This window comes from Aythya ferina, assembly GCF_964211825.1.
Source record: "Aythya ferina genome assembly, chromosome: 1".
NCBI lineage: Eukaryota > Metazoa > Chordata > Aves > Anseriformes > Anatidae > Aythya > Aythya ferina.
In genome coordinates, this window is record NC_140296.1 from 2046347 (window position 1) to 2073325 (window position 26979).

The window sequence follows — 26979 nt, forward strand, 5'->3', positions numbered from 1 at the left end:
AAAGGAGTATTTTTTAACTATTAAGAACCAGAGGATTTGGTATGCAATGCATTTTCACCTGCATGTTTGTGTGAATTTAAGGTTTCTGTTCCTTAGTCTACGCTCTTGTAGAACATAAATGATTTTGAGACTTAACTAGGGCTTTTATGGGGACGAGCAGGTAAATCCACACCTTGGACTTGGTGGAAAGGGAAATAAGGGAAATTTTCAAGAGCTTTCTTGGAGATTGGTCTTTGTGTGATCAAGTCTTGCAGGACCGAAGACTCATCGAGGATCTTGTCCATCATCGAGCAGAGTACATTTCCTCCAGCTACCTTCTAACCGAGTGAAGGATGAAGTCTGTAACACCGAGCCATAATTCACTGCAGGATTTATTTCCCCACCGAAGGACAAATAAAACCAGCAGCACGTGGTGAGCGTTGGGCATAGCCCGTACTACTACACAACTACAACTCCACAGTTGTTCAGCAGTCGTGGTGATGCTGTGGGCAGCGTAAGAATACTCAAATAGCAGAAATCCACAGCAAAACGCTGAAATTAAATCCACAATTTTCAATCCTAAAGGAAGCCAAACGTCACTGGCAGGAGCACTATGGAGTGTCTTCAGATGCTGAGATAATGCGACGGTGATGGTCCACCACAAAGCCTTTTTCCGAGTGTTGGATTCAATCCAGATTTTTTTTATTCCAAGAACAAGGAAGTACAAAAGCAACCAGTGCAACTTTCTGAAAATTGGCCGTGTCAGAAGGATTGGCGTTTATCTCTGTGCTGTGAAAGACAAATAGGTCCAAGAAGTCTTCAGAGATGATACGTACACACTTTTGGGAAAAAAGCAGGTGCATTTCTAGATTACAAAAAATCTCTTTTCATCTTTTCACCTTCCTTTTTTTTTTTTTAAAGCCTTATAAAGTAGAATTTAAGATCTGGTTTTCTAATTTCATGCCCGTCTTACATCAGGGTGTTCCCACCATCTGAAGAGGAATTATTCTTGGGCCCTTACGTGTTAATTGAATGCCATCTTCATCAGGTAACTCATGGCCATCTGCCTCACGGGGCAGAGACTTGTAGAGAAGATTTGCTTCCGTGTTCCCCACCATCACAAGTGACCACCGCGGGGCACTGTCATGTGGGCTGGTGCCTAGCAGTACTCCATATTATCATTAATTTAGCTTATATTTGTCTTAAAAGGACTTTCTGTGGCTTGGGGAAGGGTTACGGCCATGTGTCGGTGGCTATTTCGTGTTTTTTCTTTGCTCAAAGCAGACTTTGGTGAACAATGACCCTGCCCAAATTGTAAAGGAACAAAACGATGTGCGGGCCAATTGTCAAGTGACTAATGAGGCCGAACAAAGAACTTGCAAACAAGCCCCAAACTATTGACACTGGAAAACAGAAAGCTCTGGGGTAAGGGAAAGTGCAAAGCGTGCTCACGAGCTGAAAGGCGAGCCAACAGCCTCTGGTGTCCTCTCGTGTCTGTTGTTCCCATGTCGGCCGTGCTGAAAGTTCCCCCTGGAGCTTGGGGGAAAAGAGGAGAAAGCTCAGATATAATTTCTGCTGCCTTTGTTTGTTCATACATAGGCACATTACACCTCTTGCTGTCTTTTTTGTCCTGTTCTCCTACATTTTTAGCCTGCATGATTTATTTGCCAGCTTTTTTTTCGTCCTTTTACTGCTCCTGAGCAGGGTGGGTTTGTCTCAGCGCCTCCCTGGGATATCTTCTGCTTCCTTGTTCATAGCTGGCTGCGTGAGGACGTGCACCTGAAGAACAGAAAGTGATAATGCAGGGTGTGGATTGAAGAAGGGAAAAAAAAAAGAGGAGATAAAAAAGAAAAAAGAAAAGAAAGAAAAAAGAAAGGAAAGAAAAAAAAGAAAGAAAAAAGAAAAGGAAAAAAAAGAAGAAAGGAAAAAGAAAAGAAAGAAAACAAGAAAAGAAAGGAAAAAGAAAAGAAAGGAAAAAGAAAAGAAAGAAAAAAGAAAAGATAAAAAAAAGATAAAAAAGGATTAAAGGATTAAAAAAAAAGAAAAAAGAAAAGGGGAAAAAAGATTAAAAAGGAAAAAAAAGATAAAAAATAAAGAGAAAAAAAAAGAAACACAAGCAACTAATTAACTTGACAGCAACAGCACAGCAAGACAGTTATAAAAACTCCTTTCACTATTTTCTGGGAAACCGCAGGCAGTGCAGAAGGCAGACGGGTGGCGGAGGAGCCTTCGGCAGGGACCAGCTCCTGAGTTGTTCCCTCTGCTGTGAGCTTGCTGGGCCCAAAACTCCTTCATTTCAAGGAGATCTGAGCTGGTCAGCGGCTGGGCAGGTAGGAGAGTTTGCTCTAAAGGGCTAGTAAAGTAGAAAAGTCTGCAGGATATAAAGGCTGTGCTGCAGTTCTGTGTTTTTGTGTTGTTTTTTGTTTGTTTTTTTTTATGGACCTGCTAAATTGCAGAAGTTCATGGAGCAGACTGGCTGGGATGCATCACCGAGAGTGGTTTGGACCTGGACATGACCGTGAGGCATGCCTAGCACTGGAGCAGCCGTGGATGTGCAAGAATATCCTGGAAAATGGAGAATTTCTATGGAATTAGCTTAGCACCATCTTTTAATGGATGCAAACTGCTGCGTAACTCGAACTTCTGACTTCAGAGAGCTGAACCTAGAGGGCCCTTGCTCCTTGTAGGCTGGAGAAATCCAGCACAAACTTTCTGATAGAGACCAGGGGTAGGTTTTTGTCATCTGCTTTCTTTCCAGCAGGCCCTGACACGTACCTTTTAGCAGAAAACGAGGATTTTTTATCAAATGGAGAGCCTGTAAAGGGCAGGATGGTCACTTTTAAATCAGACTTCAGGCTTCGAAATCCTGAGCAGAGCAGACCCGGTGCAGTAGTTCCTCCGGGATTGCTCTGATGGGGTAAAAAGAAGGGAGCTCACACGAGCTTTGCATCATCAGCTACGTGGTTGCTGCAGGCAGGCTGTTCGGGGCCGCTTACACGGCTTTGATCTCGGCTTTTTGTTGGTAATTTACAGCCAGAAGTCGTGTTTTGTCGACAAGCACTCGCTTTACTTTCATGTTCGGGTGTCTCGATGGCAAAGAAGTGACAAATGCTGGAAGGAGGAACTCGGTGAGATAACGGCTGGAAGAAAACACGCAGGAGGAGAAAGAGATGCCTGGAATAAACCCCGGGCAGGAACAGCAGTCAGCGTTTTTAAGGGAAAATCGCTGCGGAATGGCACTTTTAACCAAAAAGGACGAGGTTTGCCTGACCTTCCTTCCTTTCTGTCCCAAGGTCCCTGGGAAAGGCTGCGTGCCCCTGCTCAGAGAGCTGCTGAGTCCGCCAAAGCCAGCTGATGCCTGCTCTTGGCTTTGCTCCCCATGAGCTTAGAAGGATTTTTAAGATACCCTGGCCTTTGTTGTCAAATAAGCCGAGGTCCATCGCCATGCTTGGGTTAAAATGCCCCCAAACCATCCTTATTTTTAACCCCTGGGAGACAAAAGGATGCTGAAGCTGGTGTTTCAATAGCAATAATGACTTAACTATTCCCCAATCACTGCACGTAACCAGCTTTTCCTTTTCATTTCCCATTTTGACCACAAAGCTCTGATGTCTGATCATTTTTTCTATATAATTTTCTCTATCTGGAGTCCCGTTTGCCCAGCTCATTTGGCTGAAAATGCCCAAACTGCACCGTCCGTGAGACCCCACTTCTTAATGGATTATGGGCGTAAGTTTTAAAGACAAATACCCAAAAAGCTGGACTCAGCTTTTGTGCTATGTCATTTGGATTATTTTTTTTTTATGTTAAGTATTAAGAGATTTATAATAGGGTTGAGGAAAATACAGGAATTAAAAATAGTCCCCGTTCTTAATGGGCTACAGGTTGCTTTCAGAACAAAACCTCAGGGACGGACAAAACACGGCTTCTGCTGTGAACGAGGATAGGGTGGTGTAAGAATTTAATTCTTAATTCTTTATTCCTAAAATAGATGGAAGAAGGCATCTGTGATACGGATCTCCCTTACTGCTTCGGGGTTTTGCTGTGATTACCAAAAGGAAATGAGGTCACATTGCCCTGATGCAACAGCATTGAGTGAGCAGCTAACGGGAAGACTTATCGCTCCCCCAGCACAATGATTTGGGGGCAGTTCATTGAAAACTTCTCCTTATCTTCCCCTTTTCAGCCTGGAGGCAGGGTGGGGCAGGGGCAGGGCTAATTTTGGTCTGTTACCTCCACCCTGGCAAGGAAATGCTTCGCCTTCACCATCAGCCGCCGGCTTCCCAGCTGCTCTGGAAGCTGGGCTGAGGTCTGAAAAGGGTTTGGGGTTTGGTGCCCTTGTATAAAAACACAAATCCCTTTAGGAAGCTGCCAGAGGTGATTCGGAAAGCCCAGATACTTAGAGCCCAGGTGATTTAGAGGTGTTGTGTGAAGCAGGGAGGCTCTGTGGTCTTTTGAAAGTCCAGATTTTGGTGCCTGGTGGGTTCAAGTCTCTAAATTTAGTTGATTTAGTTGACCGTGTGAGTACCGACTGTAAAAATATCATCCAAAGCTCCAGCACATCTTAGCAGTTTCTCCCTGAGACAATCATGATTTTTTTAGCAGGAATATTTGGGAAATAGAGGTGGGATGGGAGACCTGTGTTGGTGCCTTAGCACGACATTGATCTATGTTGGGCACGGGTCAAATCCAACACGTTTTTGAGGGGGGGTTTGGAAAGAATTAATCTTTTAAAATAAAAATACACAGTATTTTAGCTTCTCCCCCACCTACTCCCAGAAACCAAGGGGCTCTGATAATATTTCTGGTGTGTGTTTTAGCGTTGAAGTGGTGGTTTTTAAAGGAAGGAGACTTGTAGGTGTTGAAGTTGCATGAATGAACAAGATACGCTCGACACGCTGTCATTTCTCCATAATTCATTGCGTGTCATCTGTGCTTAAAAACAACAGCCAAAAGGCAGCCAAATGCACTAACAACACTTGAAATAGCTTTGTTCAAATCTTTGTTTTTGACGAAGTCTTTGTAGTAGCTGGAATGATGAAAGCCAGAGCATCTGCCAAGTTCCTAAAAGGTTTAATGCAATCTCTTGAAATAAAAAAAACCTCAAACTGAGAAATTTTGGTAATAGAAAAATTATTTTCAAAGTGTCTTACATTGGCGCTTTATGCTGAAACCAGAGAAAAATTTCTCTCCCCATTATTTTATTCCACTGATCTGAATTAGCAGTACAGGAATTATTAAATATTTATTATTAAATATTTATTTAATATTTAATATTATTATTTAATATGGTTTTGTATTCATTACCTGTGTTTACAGTTTCCGTTTTTCCCAATCCTAATTTCAACCATTATCTGCTTGGACTCAGGTGGAGAAGTAATTTTGTACCTTTTGTTCAATTCCACTGAAAAGAAATTACAGCACAAAAAACATTTCTGTCTTTTCGTTGGAAATTGTAATTCTGTGTTGCTTAACTTCACATTATCTTCGTTGTAATGTGAAACGCCTTTAAAGAAATTACTAATTTCCTTTTTTTGGTTGGAAAAAAAACCTCTTCCACGGATTTTTTTTTTTTTTCGGGCTGATTTTAATACAGTGAGTGATTTAGCATTCAGCTGAGATTCAGCGGGAGAACAAAAGCCATTGTAGTGTAATAACGCGTGAGGGTTTGGAGGCTTTTTTTTCAGTTTCCTCTTGGAGTTGTGTGATCAGCAAGTCTGAAAAGACGATTTATTTCAATCCTCAGCGGCGACGGGTGGTGGTTTGGGGCAGCCTGCGTGCACGTAAACGAGGTTCAGGCTGGGTACTACGAAATCCCACGGGGATGTTCGTTTGCACTGTATAGCTCAGCAAAGTCAAACCTTTTGTTTTAGCATGACAATATCCAGCTTGATGTAAGAATTACCGATTTATAGGAGGATAGGTAAATTATCACTGAAAGCAACTTGTAACCAACCATCTCTCTAATCCACTACCTGGTGGGATTGTCTTCTTTCCCTACAACCACGTTTGCACATCCTGGGTTTTTTTAGCACTTACTTTTTTTGTTTTGTTGTCTTACTTGGCCGACAAAAGTGACCGCGTTGTGTTGCATCGACTTCAATAACTCCGATTCTGGCAGCTCTCCTCGGTATTTAAGAACTTCATCATATTGAAACGGCTTTTAATTAATGGAAGGAGGGCTGTGATGCACTTTTCCCATGCTGACAGATTTGTGTGCTCGCTAAAATTCAGCCACGCTTCTCCCTTGTCTTCCTTATGTACCCTCTACACCACTTTTGGGGAATATTCCGGCGTTTTAGCACAAAACTTCAGGGTGCTTGCAAGAGGTGTGGGTAAAAACGAAGTTAATGTTTTGTGTCCTTTTATATTTCTAGACCTGCAGAGCACAGCTGGGGATTATAAAGCGAATTACTAAGGAGCCGTAGGTAGCAGTCACAGGGAATCAACAGGTGCTGAGATGGGATTCACCTCCCCAAGGTAGACGTGTAAATCCAAACCTGGGTGCTGTGTGCGGTCAGTGCAGGGGAAGAGGCACTTATCATGCAGTATTTCCTCTTCCCTCTATCAGCCATCAACCTTAGAATAAGAGGAATCACACCAACCTCTCTCCAGTGGCTGTAGAAAGGACCCGGAGCAACAAACTCGAATCCAGACCCCTGCATCGGGGCAGGCTGCAGCTAAATGCCACGAATCCCTCCTGCTGGGTCCGACATACAAAGAACATATGGGCTCGATATGAGAGCAGGGGGGGGAGCTCTGAAATAGTCACTTGTTTGGATTGTGAACCACTGTTTATAGCAGACTGGAATAAAAATCGCAGCTGCTTTGCAAACTGAGCATTTATAACTGCCTTGCCAACTTGCAACTTATTTACATTTATTAGTCGAGTCGCAATCCAGCCCGCTGTTTGATCCGAAAAGCTTTGGGAACAGATACATGGGATCATAAAAGCCTGCAGGTTCCGTTTGGGGGGAATTTTAGGATTGCCACCATCAGAGCACGACCCATCCTCAGCAACTTTACACATCATTTATAGTCTCCAAAAGTGCAAGGCAGTTTTGGGGACCACGTGTACTTGGTATGAAAATAAACGCCCTTGAAATGGGAGAGCAACTTTGGTGTTTGCAGAAGTAAGACACGGAAGATTTTAATGTTATAAAAAAAGGTTTAACATCATCAAAACATGCAGGGTGTCAAAATCCTGGGCCTTACAGCTGCGTGCTGCGAGAGAAGTCTTCCAGTAGAGCTGTGCGTGTAGGCAAGACCTGAGGCTGTGTATGTATCTCATCGTCTGCTTTTTATGGATTTGTGCTTGTGAATTTCCTGATCTTTCTGTTTCGTGACTGTTCTGGCTGTGAACTCATTTTACATAATTTATTTTAAAAGAAATTTTAAAAAAAATAGCCATGCTTCAGAGCGTATTTAGTGGAATATAGGTAGTGCTGCCATCACCTGTGAGAGCCTGGAGGCCAAGATGCTGCCTGGTGCTGGTAGAGAAATCCTCGTGTTCCTGCTGGCCTGGCGTGCCCCCAGGCTGGTTTGTTTTCCTACAGCCCTCGTTTCGCAGGAGGGGATTTGTTTGGGATGAGAGGCGGGTTTAATGCTGACGGTGGGAGCTACAACTCAGCCTGGGCTAGGAGGTGCTGAGCTTCACACTCAGTAGCAGATTTTGAGCAGATTCGGAGCAGATTTTGTCCATTTTACCTCCCTTAGCCTCGTCTTAAAATGTGGGTTTGATTTTGTAGGGACAGAAGCTATTTCTTAAGGTTTTCACAACTTCACCTTATTTTTTCCCCCTTGACTTCCAAACGATTTAAATAACCAAATGTGACTTTATTGAGAAATGCACCCTCAAATCAGTTGAAATCGGGTCCGTTCCATGACCTTGTATGACTTTAATGCTGACTTTAATGATGACTTTAAGCGACATCTGTGACACTTAAATGAAATTATTGGCTTCTTGCTAAGCAGCACGTGCTTGTAGAGAACCTGCACTGAACTTTTTGCATAACCTCGGCCACGCAATGGGATTTTACAGCTCTTGCTACAGCAGGGCTTTAGAGTTTGAGCCTTGATGTTGCCCTCAGGTAATTATTAAGCTCGTGATAAATTTTTGCTGTGCACTTGATGCTCCTCTGTAAAGGCGTGCAGCGGCAGGTATTGATTAGCACTCTGTGGTGCCATCTGATGGGAATAATGCCCTGCCATGAAACGTGTCCACCCATCACCTTCCCAGTCTGCTCCAGTAAGCCTAGGTGGACATGTTTTAAAAAAGTTTTCAATGGTCATCTTGCAAAGTTAACCAATTATATCAATAAATCATGTTCTGAACTGCTTTTCTGTAATGTTTCCCCTCTTCCTACAGGCCCTTGATGGAAACGTGTACGATCACCTTAAGGATTATTTAATGGCATTCAGCAGGACTGAACTCGAGGCGTGCCAAGCTGTACAAAACACATTCCAGTTTTTACTGGAGACTTCCAGCAGGGTAAGTTTTAACCAAATGATTCTTTGTAACCGAATACTTCGAGCATACGTAGGGTCCCGGGCTTAAGATTTCTTTCCAAAATAATGACAGAACTGACGGGTTATTATTTTTGGTTACTCCGGAGCGGTATTAAGTTAAAAGAAACGAGACAGTTTTCTTGGAGAGAGTTTTGCCTGCTGCCACCCAGACTGTGTTCTCATGAGTGCACTTACACGGCAAACGATCTTTGGAGAACAGCAACCAAGAGATGTCTAATTACCCTCCCTCTGCATGTTTTAGAAGAGAAATTGCAGCTGAGGGGTCTGTGTGATCTGGAACAGTATTAGTCATCCGTCACAGCGAAGCTGTACCAAACTGTTTGGATCGTTTTTTAATAGTTGTTTGTCAACTCAAACCCAAAATATTACGCCGTTCTCTCCGCTGAATGGAGAACTACAGAAAGCAGATTAGAGCCTTGTCATACACGTGGTTTGTTTGCTTTGTCGAGCAGCCCGAGTCTGAAATATGCCATCGCTTCCAGGATCATTTTGATACTTAAATAATTCATGTGCTGGGCTAAAAAAAAATAAAAATAAAAATGCCATTGAGCTCCAACGAGCTGCCTTGGTGCAGTCATAATATTCCTTTGTACGTAGCCCTTAAGCACCTGCACGGAGACAGAGCCCATTATGCAGAGACTTATGGAAAACCAACATGTTTAACACCTTCCTTGCTCACCTGCAAGCAGGCTAACGTGCACCTTATTAGGTGTAATGCGTGTGGATTAAAAACTGGCTTCGTTCTAGGGAGTCTTTGAACTTACTTGGCAGTGAGGACAGGGAAAATGCTTTTATTTTCTCTTGGAAAAGGACCTTGCAGTGCATCATCCGGGTCGGCTTAAAATACCTTCCCCCAAAATGCTGTTTTGAGTCTTTTAACCAATTCTGCAATACCTACGTACTCCCAGCTCGTTTCTCAGTGTTGTGTTAAAAGCTTGGTGACCAGCACCGTGATCCAGCTGAACTGTCACATCCACGTGGCTCCTTGGCACAGGAAAACCTTTGTCACGCTGAGCTTGTGACAGTCGTGTTAGCAAGCCCCCGAACAGCCACAGCCTGCAGGTCTGCCTTCCTGGGCACAGCAACAACTCCGTGGTGTAAGCTTGAGCAAAATTCTTCTGTTTCTGCTTTACTAGGTTAGTACAATGCCTGGAGAAGGAACGAAAACGTAAATACAGCTGTCAGGTCTCAACAGGATTTTTACAACTGCTCATCGGCCCCAATTTTCTTCTCTCCTTGCTGTTCAAGAATGCAGGGAGGAAAAGTTTGTACTGTGTTAGCACTTGCTCTGAAATGCTAAACACATTCATTAGAGGTTTATCCCACAGACACATGCTTTTCCTCACCCTTCCTCCTGAACCTTCAGCATTTCTGGTGGGTCTGTGTTGCAGGAACCAGCTCAAAAAAAGGAGAGGTGAATCCAGACGAGGAGCTTAGCAAAAGAGTTTTTATGCGTGTGTCTTAAAGGCTGCCTGAGTGGTAAAAGTCCAACAAATTTGTTCGTGATGCAGTCATTTGGAGGAAAAGCCAGCTTGCCATCTGAGCAGAGATTTTAAATATTTATTGGGTTTTTCAGTGCTTCACCTGTTTTCTGTTAGTTTTAAATACCAGATCACTGCCAAGCTGCGTTTAGAAAATATCACTGATGGGAAAGCTTCTGCTGTTCCTCGCCATCTGAGGTGTGTTTGTGTGTGCTGGATGGAGGGCAGGACGAGCTGCTTCCCTGGAGCAAACGCAGAGCAGCTGCTGATGGTCCATGGCAGGAAAACACTGCAGAAACAAGCTTTGTGTACAAAACGAAGCTCTGGCACAATTTATCTTGGTGCTGTTTGCTGCAGATTTGGAGGTTTTGTTACTGAGAGGTTGGGGTGACCCAGGCTGTCTGACACCGAGCAAATGAAAAAGCCATTCAAGTTCCTTTTCAGCCGAACAGTCTTGCTCAAGATTTGCACTTCTTGCACTTCTCCTTTGGGAAAATTTGCTTTTCTAAAGACTGTTTTCTTAAAGCTCCACTCGCTGGTTTAAGTAACAAAATTTCAAGAAACTTCTCCAGCCTAGGGCAGATCATTTCATGTATGCCTGTGTCTGACTGTGCGCTATTCCTGCACATGGTATATACTCACCATTTGATTTCAAATCTATTTAAAAATGCCAACAGACATTGGCTTCGTAAAGAAACTCCATGAGAACACTGAATTAATTTCCGAATAACAAGAAATCCCTTTGGAAAAATTGCCCCTTGGTCCTGAGAATATTGTATTGCTTAGAAGTCTTTTTTATTTTAACAGTTATCAGATTTATGATATCTGACAATTATTATAATTAATAATGAACACTCATGATTAGTCATTATTACAGAATAATGCTCCAGGTTTTTAATCTGCAGGACGTGCACACAGCAGGTCTGACGTTGTGGTGGCACAGTTGTCCTCAGGCACAAAAATCTGCACTAAATCTAAAGGGTGTATAGAGTGAATTTATCACGGACTACTTGGCTAGGCACAGTTCTGCCTTTTTTGAGGCCTTTTAATAGGAAATAAAGAAGAATTGGATCTGTCCACATCCCTCAAGCCCTCAGTTACGGAGGGCTGGCTGCCTTGCACGGCAACAGGGTTTTGTGTTGGAGGATCTGGTGCAACCTGCTGCTGGAAAGTGTGCCCTGCAAATAGGGATGTCAGGGGGTAGCGTCCTGTACCACATCCTAGCGATCCCATAATCAGTGCTCGGCATCTTCTGACGCTGCAGATGGTTCCTCCTTCAGTGCTTTAGGAATTTCTGGGTTTGGTGATCCCTGACACAGGCTCTCTGTTCGCCTTCTCTGTCCATCTCTGTGCATCTCAATGCGTTTACGTTAAACTACTCCAATTGGAACAGCAATTATGTAGTTTACTGTTTTAAATTAGTGCATTATTGGCCCTGGAGGACTATTTACTTTTCTTTCTTTAACTCAGGATTAATTCCTTGCAGTTCTGCATTGCAGGCATCAACATTTTAATACATTGGAGATGTCCCATTTACCAGCTTACAACAATTTCACTCTGTGTTCTTGGCCATGTGCAACACTGCTGACACTTATGGATAAATGCCATCTTTATTAGAGACTTCTGCACATTTAAAGCCTCAGTTTGGTTCTACATTTCTATAATTTGCTGCTGTTTGTGCACAGCCATCAGCGGAAGCACTGAATACTCTGTAGTGTTGTTAAATGAGCGATGCTCTGTGTCATCCTGCAGTCACTGAGGTTTTCTTTGTAAATACGTGCAACTTGTGACGTAGCTGATTTGTTTAGGGATGCGTGCCCTGCTATGTGAAATATGTCATTAAACAAATTGGGTGGCCGAAGTAACTTTGTTTTGGCAAAATGCAAATTACTAAAGTTTTGTCTGAAAGTAATTTAATATGGAGAGATTAATTTTGTAACTGATTTTGTGTGCGTTATTCCAAATAGTCTTTCCAGCTCCTGCAAGTAATAATTTGTGTAAAGATAAGACATTTCAGTTTAAGAAAGAGCTGCCTACAAGAAATTACCTACAAGAGGAGAGCAAAATATTTATGGTAGGGATACGACATGGCTCTCTGCGTGGTAGTTGGCTTTTTTTTCCCCGTTTTGCCTTTGTGACATTTTTCGTTGGGTCATGGCAGAAATGTTTTAGGTCTCTGTCTCCCGGTGTGTGTCCTACCAGTCGCTTCTGAATACCTGTGGCTAGTACTGCCTGGAGCCAGGTTTCGTATTTCCTTCTGTTGTGCTCAAGGTTTTGCTGCTGCAGATTTAGTCTCTGTTTGAAAGTGCACTGAGTTTACTCTAGCAGCATTTGTTGCATGCTTTTAAGACTGTAAAATAACCAACCTAAACGGCGTGTGTTATTTTCTAGGTGGTGCGGGACTACAATCTGCAGCTGTTTCTACAGGAGAACTCAGTGTTTCACAAACCCCAGCCCTTCCAGTTCCAACCAAGTGACAGCGACACTGTAAGAACACCGCTGAATTCCTTCATTTATTTCTTCTTGCTCTGTTTTTAAGAAAGTTGTTATAAATGGGTGAGAGAAAGCGCTCACTGGTGGAGCAGTCTGTTTTAACCTCGTGCTGTATTTTTGGAACAAAAACCCTGATTCCCCCAGCCCTGCTCGTGGTAGGTGGGTAACGAAGCATCAGACAGGCTCAGTGTCATCCACAGAAAAGCTGAATCTTTTTTGTTTCCAGATTGTGGCTAGCAGTCCTGTGTTTCTCTGCTTTCATCGTGATACTTCCTATATTCTGCTAGCTTTTTGTTGTGTGGGTGAGGTTCTCAAAACATTTTCTAATGCTGGGTTACAAATAGTGTGATGCTATGCCAAATACAGTGTCCATATTCCTCTGATTTACTCAAGGAGTATCTATAGATGCATATGAGAAGTTCTTGATTTAGAACACTGTTAAAACATTGCACTCCAAAAAGTCTCAGAAAATATTATGCTTTGACATACATTGCTTCCAAAGCAATCATTAATGATATTAAAAGTGAGTAAATCACAGCAGGTAAATACATTTCCAGTCAACACTTTAAAAGAAAGTGAATTGATGTCCCAACGACACCACTAATGTTATTTTAAGCAACGGCAATTTAAAATCTGTCTAGACTAAAGAGAAGTTAACCTTGTGCAGCTTTATATTACTGAAATTCCTTAATAAACTGACTTGGATGAAAATGTCATGATCTCCAGTTTGGGTCACCAAATAGAAGAGTTCTCCTAATGGATACGTAGCATTGTAAGCATGATTTTTGCAGAAATATTAACCTCTGTAACACCGTTTCCCTTGTTCTTTCCCTTTTAACAAAACGTAAATGATTTTTGGCTGTTCTTCCAGCTCCTTTGTCTGGAGCCCTTATTCACATAAAGCGTTAGGTTGTTTGTCATAGAGTGAGAAGAATCTTTCTAGCTGTTCGTGCTGCCTTTCTAACCTTTGCTGCTGTGTGTTTTCATCTCTGTGCAATCTCCGCATCTAGAGTTTTAACGCGGTTCAGCTGGTGGACATTGAGCCCTCACCTGTCAGTGCTATGCGAATGACTATAGCAGAGGTATCTGGTAGTATCTGTCATCAGCCTGTGGCATCTGTGTTGTTCCTGGCGTGCATGTGGCTTGGGATGTTCAACTTTGCTCCTGTAGAGGTGGCAACAGAATGCATAATACGTCTGTAAAATTGGGGAAAAAAAGCTTTTTTTTTGCAAGGAGACTTAAGTTAGAAGAAGGAGAAAGCGGTGTTATTTATGGGGATCACATCGCACTTACCTTTTGCACTTGCACAGCATTAGCAATTGATATTCTGATCTTTTGGGGGCATGAATTAAAATTTCACAGCTCGCGACAGCGATGTGTATAATTGGCTGCTTCTCCGGTGCGAGCGGGGAAGCTTGTATAACAACTGGAGGCTGTTAGTTTGCACTGATGAAATGCAGTCCCAGGACTAATTTAATTCTCTTCTTTTTCCAGAGGGCCATCCCCGTGTAAAATAAAACTGTAATTCACTATTGTTCGAGTCCTCAACATGAAAAATTACATGATTCTTTGGCGTGGCTCTTGTGTGGCCTGACAGTGAACACATGCGCTGCGCGTGCTGCTTGGCTGCAGGATTGTTTTAGAAGACAGTGAATGGGTCGTACATGTCTAAAGCTGTCTCTGTACATCTGGTGCAGTGACTTCTTTACTTGGCTAACCCCCCTGGGCTGTCAAATTACTGTGTTTCTTCATTGCACTGCATTCTTTGAGCTTCTAGCTGCTATAACCAATTTACACCAAACAGAAAAAAATATATACACACTTCATGATCCAAATAATTATGCTCAGCTAACGGGATCCTGCCTAGAAAATTGCAGGTTACGCTTTTACCACTTCTTATTTAGTCGCTATTCGAGAATGAAAGGCTTTGATCAGGATTTGGCTTTCAAATTTGTCAGAAATTGCATGTTTTGTAACGAATTGAACAAACTGGAATGGAAGATCAATCGACAAGCATTCTTTTGCCACGTGTTCTCTCTGTAGATGACCTGCATAGATTATCAGTTGGTTTTTAGTTTTTGTGGGATGTGCATGATAGTTTTCATATTAAACACTAACACTGAAGGAAATACATGTACAGTGGTTTGTACATCTAATCAAATGTTTAATATTTACCTTGTTCAACAACAAATTTTAAAAATCAAACTAAATGCCTGATACAGTGAGACTGGGGTCCAAATTTGGAATAAATAGGAAGTATTACCGGAATGAAGAAATAACAATTGTGAATATTGTAGGCAATGAGAGTGTTATAAACAGTTTTGAAATGGGACTCACCTACAGGAAAAGCTATGAATGCTTTGGCAAAATCCAGTTTTACAGGGTCTATCTTAAAATTTCGTTTTATGGAGGGAGAGCAGTTGACAGACTAACATAGGATGTATTGCCATGCAATCCTTGGGTCAGGTACAAACACCACAGCTTGATTTATTCCCCAAATACTCTCAGAATGTGCAGCCAGAGCCTCCAAAAGATACTATTTGGGGTAAGGGATAGGTATGACATGGTTTTCCATCCTACCAGCATGTTCAGGCTTTTGTTCCCCCAATGTCCCCCTAGCACTGGCTGATGGGTGGACTCTTGAATGTCCACACAGAGAAACCTGCTACAAAATATTTTATGTCATTTAGCTATTTTCCAGAATCTAAGAACTGTTTTAACCTTAGGTTTGTACATTTGTTAATGTTACTAAAATAGTTAAATTAATAAATTATTGTTTCTCAGTTAATTTTCACTGACATAAATTCATTTTAAAAAAGATCCCTCAAGGAAGCGGTTTGTTTCAGAAGTATTCAGCAAGAAATAATTGATAAATTCCCAACCAGCTTTAATCCTCTCAATAAATGAATTCACAAAATGGATTGGGCCTTTACAAGATGGAAAAAAAAAAAAAAAGAAAGAAAAGAAAGGATCTTCTGAAATACTTTTAGCCTCCCAAGAAGAGATAATAGCACATGCTGCCCTGACATGGGGGCTGCTATATTCAACCGAGTGACAGTTTAATCATCCGACATCCTCCCCCGAGGAGAGTGATGCTTATTAAATCCACAGAAATGAGTTGCGTTGAAAACACACCGTCCCCGTGCTTCAGAGATAAGCGTGGCTAGAAGAACAGGGCCAAGCGTAAAGGAAATGAGCCAGCTTTTCGATATTTCCTGCTTGGAAAAGATTCTTTTCCTTGAACCGCGTGTTATCAGGTGAGAAAATGGGATAAATGGCAAAAAGGGCGTCCATAGTGCTGCAGGATAATGGCCACAGAAAGCTGACACCGAGCTTTCGAGGTAGGTCCCTTTCCTGTTTTTTAGCTGCCTGCTGCCCCTGACTGCAGTTTTCCCCGTACATTACTGATGCTGGTATTTTCTTTGAGCACACAAGTAAAAAATGTAGCCAAAAATTACTTGTATGGCTGCTTATCAACATAAAAAATACTTTTTTTCTCTGTGTAATGTGCAGAGAAATTACATTATATTATAGTATAGTACAGTATATATTATTAAATTATATATTATTAAATTATATATTATTAAATTATATATTATTTTATCTAAATTATGATACTATTAATTTATATATTTTATTATCTCAGTGAGATGGGTGGAAGGTTTTACAGCCTCACCCCTCGTCTCTTGGATGGAGTGCGAGGTTTACAGCTAGGTGGTGGGAACAAGGCATAATTTCACTTCTCTGCCATACACAGATGGATTTCTTGAATTTCTGAGCAGCCTGGCTTACAAAAGGAGACCGTTCTTGTTCGTGGCAAGGCTGTTTTCTCAGCTCTCGAAGTGTTCAGGGGCTTGAGAGTGACTGGAAATCACTGTGGAAGTGGGAACGAGGACTCAGCCGAGGGCTCTGCTTTGCCAGGCTTTCATTTTAGAGGGGTTCTGCACATTAATATAGAGGCAGAGAGGACTGTTTGTTTCTCTTCTCTGTATTTACACATTTCGGCATTTAATATTAAATATATTTAAATATTTCAAGACCTATTTAAAGCTTATTTAATATTAAATGTATTTAAATATTTTAAACCACCTTATCTTTATAAATAACTACATTTTTAATAATTATTTAGTGTACATATTTGATGTTTGACATCAATATTTCAATATACAAAAAAGTAAATTTGGAATATAAGAAATATAAGCGGACGCTAGCCCATGGGAAGGGGTCTGGAGGATGCGCTCCCATCTCTGCACTGAGAGTGGTCTGGGCTTTAATGTCAGAGCAGAGTAAGGTGATTTCTTTTTACCTCTAACATCTTTGAAGCTAATTAGACAAAAGGAGTGACGATTGAATGTTCCCAACCTAAAGTGTTGGGAGTTGCTGCTGAGGTAAAAATCAGCCATCCAGGCATGGGAGCGTTTGGATAGGCCCAAAGGAGGCCTACCAGGCACAGGAGCACTTTGGGCTTGTGAATCCCCCTCAATTTGACTCAGGTACGCCTCTGGCATGACTGCAGCAGGTCCTTAGAGCCTCCTCAAATTGAGTTAAAAAAAGGTTGGAGATTCAGGATTGAGGTCCGAGGTCTGTACTGAAAGGGCACTCTGAAGGAAACGCAAAGCCCACAGCCTGGGGTTACCGGCTGCCTTACGCCGTGTTCAATTTTACCCTAGCTTCTGCTTTACTTCAAGTATCATAAACAGAAATTGATTTTATTTTAATGCTTTTTACAGTCAGTAAACACTGAGCAAAGCTCTCAGTAATTGGTGAAAGCGAGAGAAGTGATACCTGAAAGCAGCGGCCACTTAAAGAACAGACCGTTGTTTATGGAAAATATCTGCGAAATCAATTTCTCTGTGTCAAGGTCAAAGCAAAAGCTCTTTTTTTTTTTTTCCTCCTTTGGTTATTTAATGATAGCAGTTTCTCTGTATTTCTTGTTATAATCGAACGTATGATAGGTTTTTGGAAAGGTTAGATGTGGGTACAGCTGATAACTGAGGCAAATCAGAGTAATGCGAGGATGAGAAAGGAAAGGCACCATAGCAAAAGAATACGTTACACCCTAATATCGGCATCAATTTCAGTGAAAAGATTAAAACCTTTTAAATGAGAATAAAATTAAAAATAAGATTTGTGGGTTTCAATCCTTGCTATGTAACAAATGGGCCTAATATGAAACATCAGGCCCTGCAAACAACAAATCCATATTGATCACCGCTAACAAAAACTGCTACTTTTAGATTCTAGTCTTAATAAAAACAAAAAAGCAGATACGGGAATCAAATATTTTGCTATATAAAATGTACTTAAGAAAATGCAGTCATGTTGGGGATGTTGTTCAGCACAGATTATGGCAGAAAGGCCCAGTTCCCTCTTTCTCTCTTCAGATATCCTGGAGCTGCCTTCTGTGATGAGTTGAAATGCAGTAATTGTAGATTGGGTTGGTTTTTAGCTTTATCATAACGTATGATAAGAGGTTTATGTAACCTGTGAATTGGTCCCTTTTTATTCTTGAGCAGACGAAAAACTGTAAGTAAATATTCTTTACTTCTAAGGATAGTGGGTGTCCCATTTGTAACACTAAAAAATTGAAATCCAAGCCAGTCCTAGCTCACTTTGGGTTAAACTAAAAGGAACTGAGTTTCACTGTAATAGAAGAAATGAGCCCCAAAGTTGACTCACGATTTTCCTTAAACTGCTATGTTTAGCCATCAGTTGTGTGAAAAATGTCATGCATATCCCTTCCTTCTCCCCAGAAGTGCTGATTGTAAGGTTGAGCTTGCAAATTCGCATTGGCATGGTAACCTCTTATTTTCAGCTTTTTGAAAGAAACGGCTGTGATTTTAGGTGTGTTTTGTGTTAGTGGCTTGCATGGAATAAATGTTACTCCTTTTTGCTTTCATTGAAGTGAGCTTTCTTAGTCTTCAGCTAGAAAAATATAGTTTTTAGGCTCAAGAGCTGACTTCTTTTTTAGTTCCTTAAACTGCATGTGCCGTCTGCATCCAGATATAATTACATAAAAAATAAATGCAAGCATCGTGTTTGGTGCTGTTGTAGGGCAACTGCTGCACCTGTAACAACATTTCAGACAAAGCTGGAGGCCGACGTGTCTACAGACCAAATGTGTTTGTTAATTTAAGAAACAGCATAGCATGGCTAGCCTCTAAGCTCTTTAGCTGGTCGGAGTCATCTAGCATTTTCTGTTGGTTTACTGATTGAATTTTTAGCACTAAACACTGCTTTCACTGTAATCTAAGCCCTGAGAGACCAGCAGAAATCTCGTCTATGTTTAGCTCTTTTTTTTTTTTTGGCTCTTCCTTCGTTCCTTGGCCTTGGTAAGTGGTTTTGTTTTCCCTCACTTTTGGACAAGGTTAAATTCAGTCACTGGACATCTTGCTGCTACCGAGTTCCAGTCTTGAAAGCATGTGAGCAAGCAACTAATTTAAGGCTGTGTAGCAGTCTGGTGATGCTGCAGGAGACTGGTGCAAACACAGCCTTGTGTTCTTGCTGTTTGGACCTGGGTGTCTGAATCCACACCGATCCTATAACGCCCTACAATAATTTCTTTTTTAATGTAATTAAACTCCAGATTGTTCTTGTGCTCTAGTCTTACATATTTTGCATCCTGGAGTAATAAATGGACGTTGATTTGTTTGTCTTCCACCACGTTTCTAGTATGCCCAGTAAATCTGTGCTTAGGGAATCGGGTAGGAGAGGTTAATTCAGTTCCATCACCTCTTCCCTACACTTGCTTTTTATGTCCATAGTAAATAAGTCTCAGTTTTCACTCCTTTCTTCGTGCCTGTTTGAATGGCAGTCAGTTTTCCCTTTATATGATGTGCTATCTTTAAAGATATTTGCTATCTTTAAAGATATCTGTGCTATCTTTATCTGAGGATGCAGACTTCTCACATCATCCTTGAAGCCCTGCAGAAGCTCATATTCCTCCGTGGCACTCAGCTTGCTCCTGTTTCTTGGCTCAGAAGTTCCTTCACAGCCTCCTGAGGTGCCAGCAGCTTGGTGGTCTTTCTGCAGGTCAGGTGAAGTCCATCCCTGCCTTACCAGCTTCCTTTATTCAGGCAGACTTCCAGGTCCTGGTGAATTTGAAGCCTTTCTCCTTGTACCATCGCCCAGCCAAGTATTCAAAGTATTTTCCTTGTGTTTCTGATGTTCCACACAGACCACAGCAGGAGCTTTCTTCACAACTCTTTCTATTACTCCATTTTACATTGTTTATATTTAGACCTTTAAGCAAGGGTGAGGTCTGTGTGGGTACAGCACTGCTTTACGAGTAGCTAATAAAACCACTCCGATGCAATAAAAACTCATTTATTTTTTAACAAGCCTTTAAGAGTAGCCACAAAGTTTGCATTTGTTTTTTTTTTTCTTTTTTTCTGGTCAAGTGCTTTTGATAAATAGATTAAAAACCAAAACCACGCTTGGGATTGTGCAGAAGGTTATCGAGCAGTTGCAAAGAAGTCTGTGTCCTTCCTTCATGAAAATGAGATGCTGAGCAGGAGCAAGACCAACGGGAACACTGAAGACCCATTAAGAAATCCTTTACAGGGGAGAAGCAATGTCATTTCTGCTCAGACTTGCAGCCTTTAAGGCTCAGATGGAAGGCGTGAAAGAAGAGCTCGTACAAAACTGCTGATTCCACTAAGCCTGAAAAAAAAACACAAGTGAGGTCAAATGTTATCTTAAGGATTGGATGTGCCTATATAAATCTTTGTGTTTGTCCTCTTACGGTTTGCAATTACTTAGCAGAAGGAAATAAGAGCTCAAACAGCAATGCAAAACCCTGATTATATAAAGCCACCTCGATAAAAGCAGGCAAAAGGCAACTTGGTGTTTAAACAGAGAGAGGGTGTGAAGGGAGCCGCACCTGTCTGGTCTTTGCTCAGCACACGGCTTTGCCTTCTTACGTGTTCTTGCTGGAGCTTAGAGCTTCCCTCCTCCTCTTCTGGCTGCTCTACGCCACGTCTGATATTTCCTTTTACTTTGACAATGTCATTCACACGAGCTCTATTCACTCCAGCTTGTGAATTTCACAGAAATGTTTGGTTTTGGCTTTGAGCTAACACATCTTGGCATCTTAAACCTGATTTTAAAAGCCTCCCCCTATTGTTTTTTATTCGCTATGAGCAGCACAGGGATGCTTCCCCCCTCCACTCCCCTTTTGATGTTGAGTAATGCCTGCCCTAAGGCATTTTGTGGGGACAAGGCAAAGCATTACAAGCTTCTTGGCTAAGTTACAGGTCTGAAATTCATGCAGAAAGTGGCCCAGGAGTCCCCAGGATTGTCATCTCTCTTTCAGAGCCCTGAAATTTAGAGGGATGTGTTTCTGTGCATGGTAGTCCAGGGGTTGTTTTCCTTTCCCTCGCTTGCCCCCACCACTGGAAATCTCCTTCACAGCCCCTCGAATCCACAACCCCCGGCTCTCTTGTAATAAGAGGATGAATGAGAATAAAGGCCAGATTTCAATTTTGATGAAAAGTAGCTTAGCTGAACAAAATGATAAGCTGAACCAATTTTTGCCTCATTTTCAATTAAATCCTCTGGTAGCCTGTTAGCATAAGGTAGTGTCATCGCCTCTCTGCAATCCAAAGGCACAAAAATCTTGCTTTCAAAATCCCTGCGGTTTCCTTCCCCGTGTCTCTTTATTTTCCTCCAATTCCATATATTGCTATTAAAATTGTCCTTCTTCTTTGACCCGAGTCATATCCCTTTCCCTGTGAAAACACCCGATTGCCCCATCTCTATTTCAGCAGCAGCTGGAGGTTTCTCACCTGTCCTGGGAATAATTCCTTGTTTTTCAGCTCCCTTACCCTCCTCCAGCTGGCTGACCTTGGACATCTCCTTCAAAAACAACTTTTGCCTGTCTGCTGGATCTCAAACCACAATTGATGGATAAAAAGCTCATTTTTTGAACCAAGGAGGGAAGAGAGAGAGAAATTGTGCACCTCTATTTCTATGGAGCAGCATCACATGCACTCACAACTTTTGCTACTCTCCTATTGAGTAATATTTCATTAGGGGATTTTTTTCAGTTGCTCTCAAAGGTTGTGCAAGATTTTATCAGTCCAAAGAGGACTTGGGATAAAAGGGAACGCGGTGACTGTCTCAGTAGCAAAATGAGCACGAGTAAACAGGTCACCCATGGAAAGGAGTTGAGTTATTTTTTGAGTTATCCTGAACCGAGTTATCCTTATGCAGTCCAGGTGCAGTAAATATGTACCAATTCGTCACAAATACAGAAGGAATATCAGAAAACGTACTTCTAACAGAAAGCTTGAGGCCGATTTACATCCTAAAGGCTGAGATATGCAACGCACGGGGTAGTTGCAGTGGCAGTAATGGAAATTATAGAAATATTGGGAGTGATTTCAGTAATTAAATTCTGGAATATGTGTCTCTGGATTTCCAAAGGGGTTCAGTTCAATCTGTTGAGCGTAGAAATCGACTTTCTCTTCAGCTGGCACTTCTCGAGAGGGAGAAATTATTTCTTTTTTGTTACTGACACACAATAAAAGCAGGCCTGATATGAAAGAGTATCAAAAATGTTGTTGTTGGAGATGGCTGTGCTCTTCTAAGGTACTTGATGGCATTACGATTTGACGACCTGTCACAAAGAACAAGCCTAAACGGCCACGTGTATCCCATTTAACCTTCATCTTTGCTTTCCATGGTGCACGTTTAGTCTAGATACGTGGTGGCTTCCGTGGCGAGCTGTTTGTCATTTCTTTGATGTGGTTTATTGGTGAAATAGTGTCTTGGTTTTATTCACCAGGAGTGTTTTTTGACTGCAGTGAGACCGTGTCTGGCTCTCGGTGCCGCTCGGTGATTTCCCGAGACAGTGAGTTGTGAATTCTTGTCAGCTCTGCTTTTGCAGTTGGCTTTCTGCAGAGTGTTCATAAGCAAAGTTCATAAGGAAGGGAGTTGTTTTTCTTGAATCTTTCTTGTTTTATATGAACCAAGATCCCAGGCTGATAAATGTAAGATAAAGTCACCCTATAACTAAATAGCATCGTTATCTCCAGAGGCAGCCCTGGGTCCGTGTCACGACTCGTTTGCTTGTTTTCTGTTGCAGAGTCGACAACTGGAATCGGAAACTGGAACAACCGAAGAGCACAGCCTCAACAAGGAGGCTCGGAAATGGGCTACCCGGGTAGCCCGGGAACACAAAAACATCGTCCACAGTCAGCGGGTATGTGAGGAAAACACTCGTGTACAGGTTTGATTTGTTGCAGCTCCCCACCGCATGAAGGAGGACCTGCTGCAAGCATCCCAGAGTTATTTACGTGGTGGCTGTCTCTCGAGGCAACCTGCCTTTTTCATCCTGTCCTTTCGTGGTAAAGTATGCTCAGACTGCCAGGTTTGCAGCTCCTCAGCCTGTCTGCTTCGTCAGTACGTTTTGTTACTCCCGTATAAATCCGAAGTTACAGCTTCTGTTTTGCTGCAGGTAACCCAGGGCAGTATCGTGAGTGCCTCGTTTGGGATTTTAGGTGGCTGTATTTTGGAATGCAGCTGGGACTGATGGGGAACGGGAATAAAGTCAGGAGAAAGGCAGTTTGGGTCGCAGAGCTCCTTAAATGCCTGTCGCAAGGCTGTCGTGCTGCTGTCTCACCGAAGGGTGAGATGGAAGCATCCTGACTGCCACAATTCAGAGATGAGCGGGGAAGTGGCTGGCTTCTGCCTGAGGAGATGTGACACATTTCACTTGCTAAGGTCAAAACCAATTTATGTAGACTACTAATTAGAGGTCACGAGGCTTTACTATAATGTCTTATGATATTGCACAGCGTTTAGCGAGCTTTTGCCCACGGAGTGGATTTGAGCCATTCCTCAAAATTCCCAGAAAAATGCACCAAGCAAGAAGGCCGAAACAGGTTTGCCATTTTACCTGTCTTCTACTGAACCTGGGGCACTCCACAGCTAAAAAGCAGAAGTTGTAGCCCCAGGCAGTTTGTAGCCAAAACAGGACAGAAAAAATTCACCTCCGAGGAAGGAGGGAGCGTCCTGGATTCTGGTCCTAGCTCCTGGTGCTCCTGCTTTGTCTCCAAGGACTGTTTAACACAAAATGCAGTCACTGAACCAGTCACAGATTTGCAGATAACAATTTGTGCAACCGCATGCCTTTGCTGTTTTTCATTTGGACCGGTACAGTCAACATCTATGTGCTTAAAGGCAAGAAACTCCAGCGTGTCTTCTGTGATTCAGCAAATTCTCTGCACACAAGGCTCCTGCAAATGCAGCAAACCTGCCTGGGTTTCCACTGCAGCAGGGCTGTAATCCTAATAGCACCTTTCCACTCTGTGTTTCGGATGCCTTTTTAAACCTGGCATAAACACGGACCAGCACGTCCATTTTAAACACGTAAATATCAAGGTGTAGATGAGTTGATTCATACCACAGTGTCACCTTTTCGTTGAAATATTGAAACGTTCTCCTAAATGGAATTTCCACCTGAAGTACTGTGCTTTTAAATGGTGTTTCGCCGTGGTCGTCATCTTTTTTTTTTCCTGGAAGGAGCTATCGTCAGCCAACCTGGTCAAACAGCGTTTTCTGTGACTTGTCATAAATATTTATCAGGCAGCATTTCCTACATCTGGGCTGTATTTTCTTATTTCTGACAGACGCTTGAAGAGCTAGAATGCCACGGGCCTGTGATGTCTGAGCAAACCCGAGCAGAACTGGAGCAGAAAATAGATGAAGCCAGAGAGAGTATTCGGAAGGCTGAGGTAAGGAAGAAATCATTTTGGCATGTTCACCTTCGCACTACAGAATGATTTCTGTTACAGCTATTGAATTTTGTGTGTGCAAGTGTAAGCTCCCAGCATCAAAAGCCAGGGAATTTTAAGAGGTCGCGTTTCCTTGATTTCTTACGTCTCAAATCACCGAATCAACTTAATAAAAGACTCGAGATAAAAAGAATCGTATTTTAAAAAACCTCCTGATAAAGGGAGATTAAACTTGCTGTGTTTCCTGCTATTGTGCAAAGGTCACGAATCTCTCTGTTTAGGGGCTTGGTCGTAAGCAGAGAAAAAACAATCTCAGTTTTCCTTCTGCCTGAAAGAACTGATAGCAGAAAATAGTGATCGTATCTAGGAGGAACTACCACGTGCTGATGGGGCTTCTGCTCTGCTGTTATTGGGTATACATATTTGTAATGTTGATGGGAAAACATTTGAAGTGATCTTTGTATCTCCTTGTGCTCTTACTTTTGGAAAGGTTACAGACCTGCTCAGGGTTAGGAGAGCTTCATATTTGACTGTCAAAGTTAGGTTGGTAAAGCTAACCATTTTCTTGGCCGGTACTTCAAAAAAAACCTACTGCAAGCAAGAGGAACTAATCTGTTAGTTTTCAGCTGAGTGGGTTGCTTAATTAAAACTGTAGAGCAAACGTAATTATTTCAGTTAAGTGCTTCTCATGCCACTAGATGTTCGGAGTACCTGCTGTAATTAGGAATGGGATTTACAGTTCAAGAGGTTAGAAAATATGGAGTGAAGATATTCCTCCCACCAGTGTGATAACTGTTAGCCTCTCTTTTTTAAAATAAATCCAGAATATATTCTCTTAACATCAAATGTTTTAAAATGCCTTTTGTTTTGAGTATCCTCTTTCACACAGACTGTACTCCAAAGTACTTCGATGTATATATATAGTTAATGATTGAATACACAAGGACAGGGAGCATGAGAAAGGAAGATAAAACCAGAAAGAAATCAAATCAGGATAAGAAGTTGCAGAGGAGAAGGTTCTTGCACAAAAATAGTATAGATGAGATCAGTTCCGGAAATTAAATGCTTGTGAATTTTTAAGAAGCCATAATTAACAGAACCCAATAAATCAGTGGAAAGCAGCTTGGGCCAGTTTTGTTTTGTTTTATTTTGTTGTTGTTTTTTTTTTCTTTTGAGCAAGATGGCATTTCCTTGGGGGAGGTGGCGGAGAGCAAAAATTGACAGGAGTATTTTGAGTTGTTGAGGTCTTGAAAGTTTGGACTTTCAAAGCAAGTGTTGCAATAGTCGTGGCTAAGAAGGGTCTCAACAGTAGAAATGAGGCCGTGGTCCTGTGTGAATGATACAGAGAACACGAAGGCAGGGATAACGTGCCAGTTGTTCTCCATATGGATACAGCAGAGAAGAAATTTGAGAGCATTTCAGGACTTTTGCCCAGCAGAAGGTTGGCTTTTTTGAGAGAATTACCAAAAAAGAGACAAATTTGCAAGTTTTCTTGGCCTCAGCCACAGAGCTTGGCCGAGAACAGACGGAAAGTGCCAAGAAATGGAAGGTTTATATTTAAAAAAGAAAAGAGAAGCGAGATCAGAAACAAAGCCAGGCTCATTCTGTAGCAAACAATGGTCTTCTCCAGGAGCGGAGGGATGGAGAGAGCTGGGTTGGGAAGCACGCTGGGCAGGAAGCACGCAGCCAGGAAGGTGATTCATAAAGCAACGAAGAAGGCAAAAAATAGCATGCAATTCTCAGAACTAACGAGAAGCAAATACAAAGTAATATGTGCACATCCTTCTAAACACCAAGCAGCGCTCAGAAGAGGCAGAGATCATGAATACTTTTCTCAGAGCTGTGTTTCACAGTGTTTGGTAGAAGGCTAAGACAGAAAAATGATGCAGTTCTCGGGTTTTCTGGTGCTAGACAGCGAGCTGCAGTTAAAACATCCCTCATCTTCCCACTCTTCAGCATGGTCTGTTTTACCACACTGTGTTTGCGACCTCTGCATGTTGAGTAAGTTATTTACAACATAGATTTATTTTGCTCTTTGCGAAAAGCTACTAAGTGAATTCAGTGAGCTTTCTGGCTTTCTTAGGGATGGCCCCTTCTTCTAGCTTCAGCCCTTAGGAGCGGCACTGCTAAGGTAATTTCAGGACCGTTAATTAGATGAGATTTTTGCCACACCTGCTATCTGCAGAAAAATAAACTTTCTTGAAAAAAAAAATCATTTTTTTCTGTAATACAATGATAATTCTTTCCCGTGTCTGAAAGCCAAACGTTTGCAGGATTCCTTGCGTATTAAAATGGAATGGGTTGATTTGGGATTACTGATGGGTGGGTATGGGATGGGCGTTTGTGCAAAATTTACAGCCGTGCATTTAGGCTGCAGGGGAGGGCTGGGACGACCTTTTCCCTTTGGGGCAGCAGTGCTCGGATCAAGGAGCTGCTGGCTGGTAAGTAAAGCAAAGCAAGGAGACACCTGAATCAGCTCTGTCCTTCAGAGATCCTGGCCAGAATGTCTGGGGAGCTGGCCGGAGCCAACACGTATTGGAAAGGCCCAGCTGAGGAAGGAGGAATTTGCAGCACCTCTGTGTTTCTGAGAAAAAGAAGACTCAGAAAATGGAAAAATGAAAAAAAAAACAACTATTCAGGTGTTTTTGTGGATGGCAGTTTGATGTATGTCATTCGTAAAACAAGCCAGCATCCCCATAGCATGCAAATCAGGATGTGTAATGTGTTCTGGTACCATGTCTGAAAGCATTTCATGATAA

General features: G+C 42.0%; 1 protein-coding gene across 3 annotated transcripts in view; it reads left to right on the top strand.

Annotated features, from left to right (window-relative positions):
- Positions 1-26979, top strand: part of FCHSD2 (FCH and double SH3 domains 2) — a 137684-nt gene that overhangs the window by 88709 nt on the left and 21996 nt on the right. For 2 of the 3 annotated variants that reach the window (XM_084494711.1, XM_084494709.1), the window contains exons 9-13: positions 8348-8470; positions 12381-12476; positions 13493-13564; positions 22570-22686; positions 24116-24220. In XM_084494711.1, the coding sequence (XP_084350837.1) occupies positions 8348-8470; positions 12381-12476; positions 13493-13564; positions 22570-22686; positions 24116-24220 (513 nt within the window). The remainder of the gene's footprint in view (positions 1-8347; positions 8471-12380; positions 12477-13492; positions 13565-22569; positions 22687-24115; positions 24221-26979) is intronic. The other variant, XM_084494710.1, reaches the window with a different exon arrangement.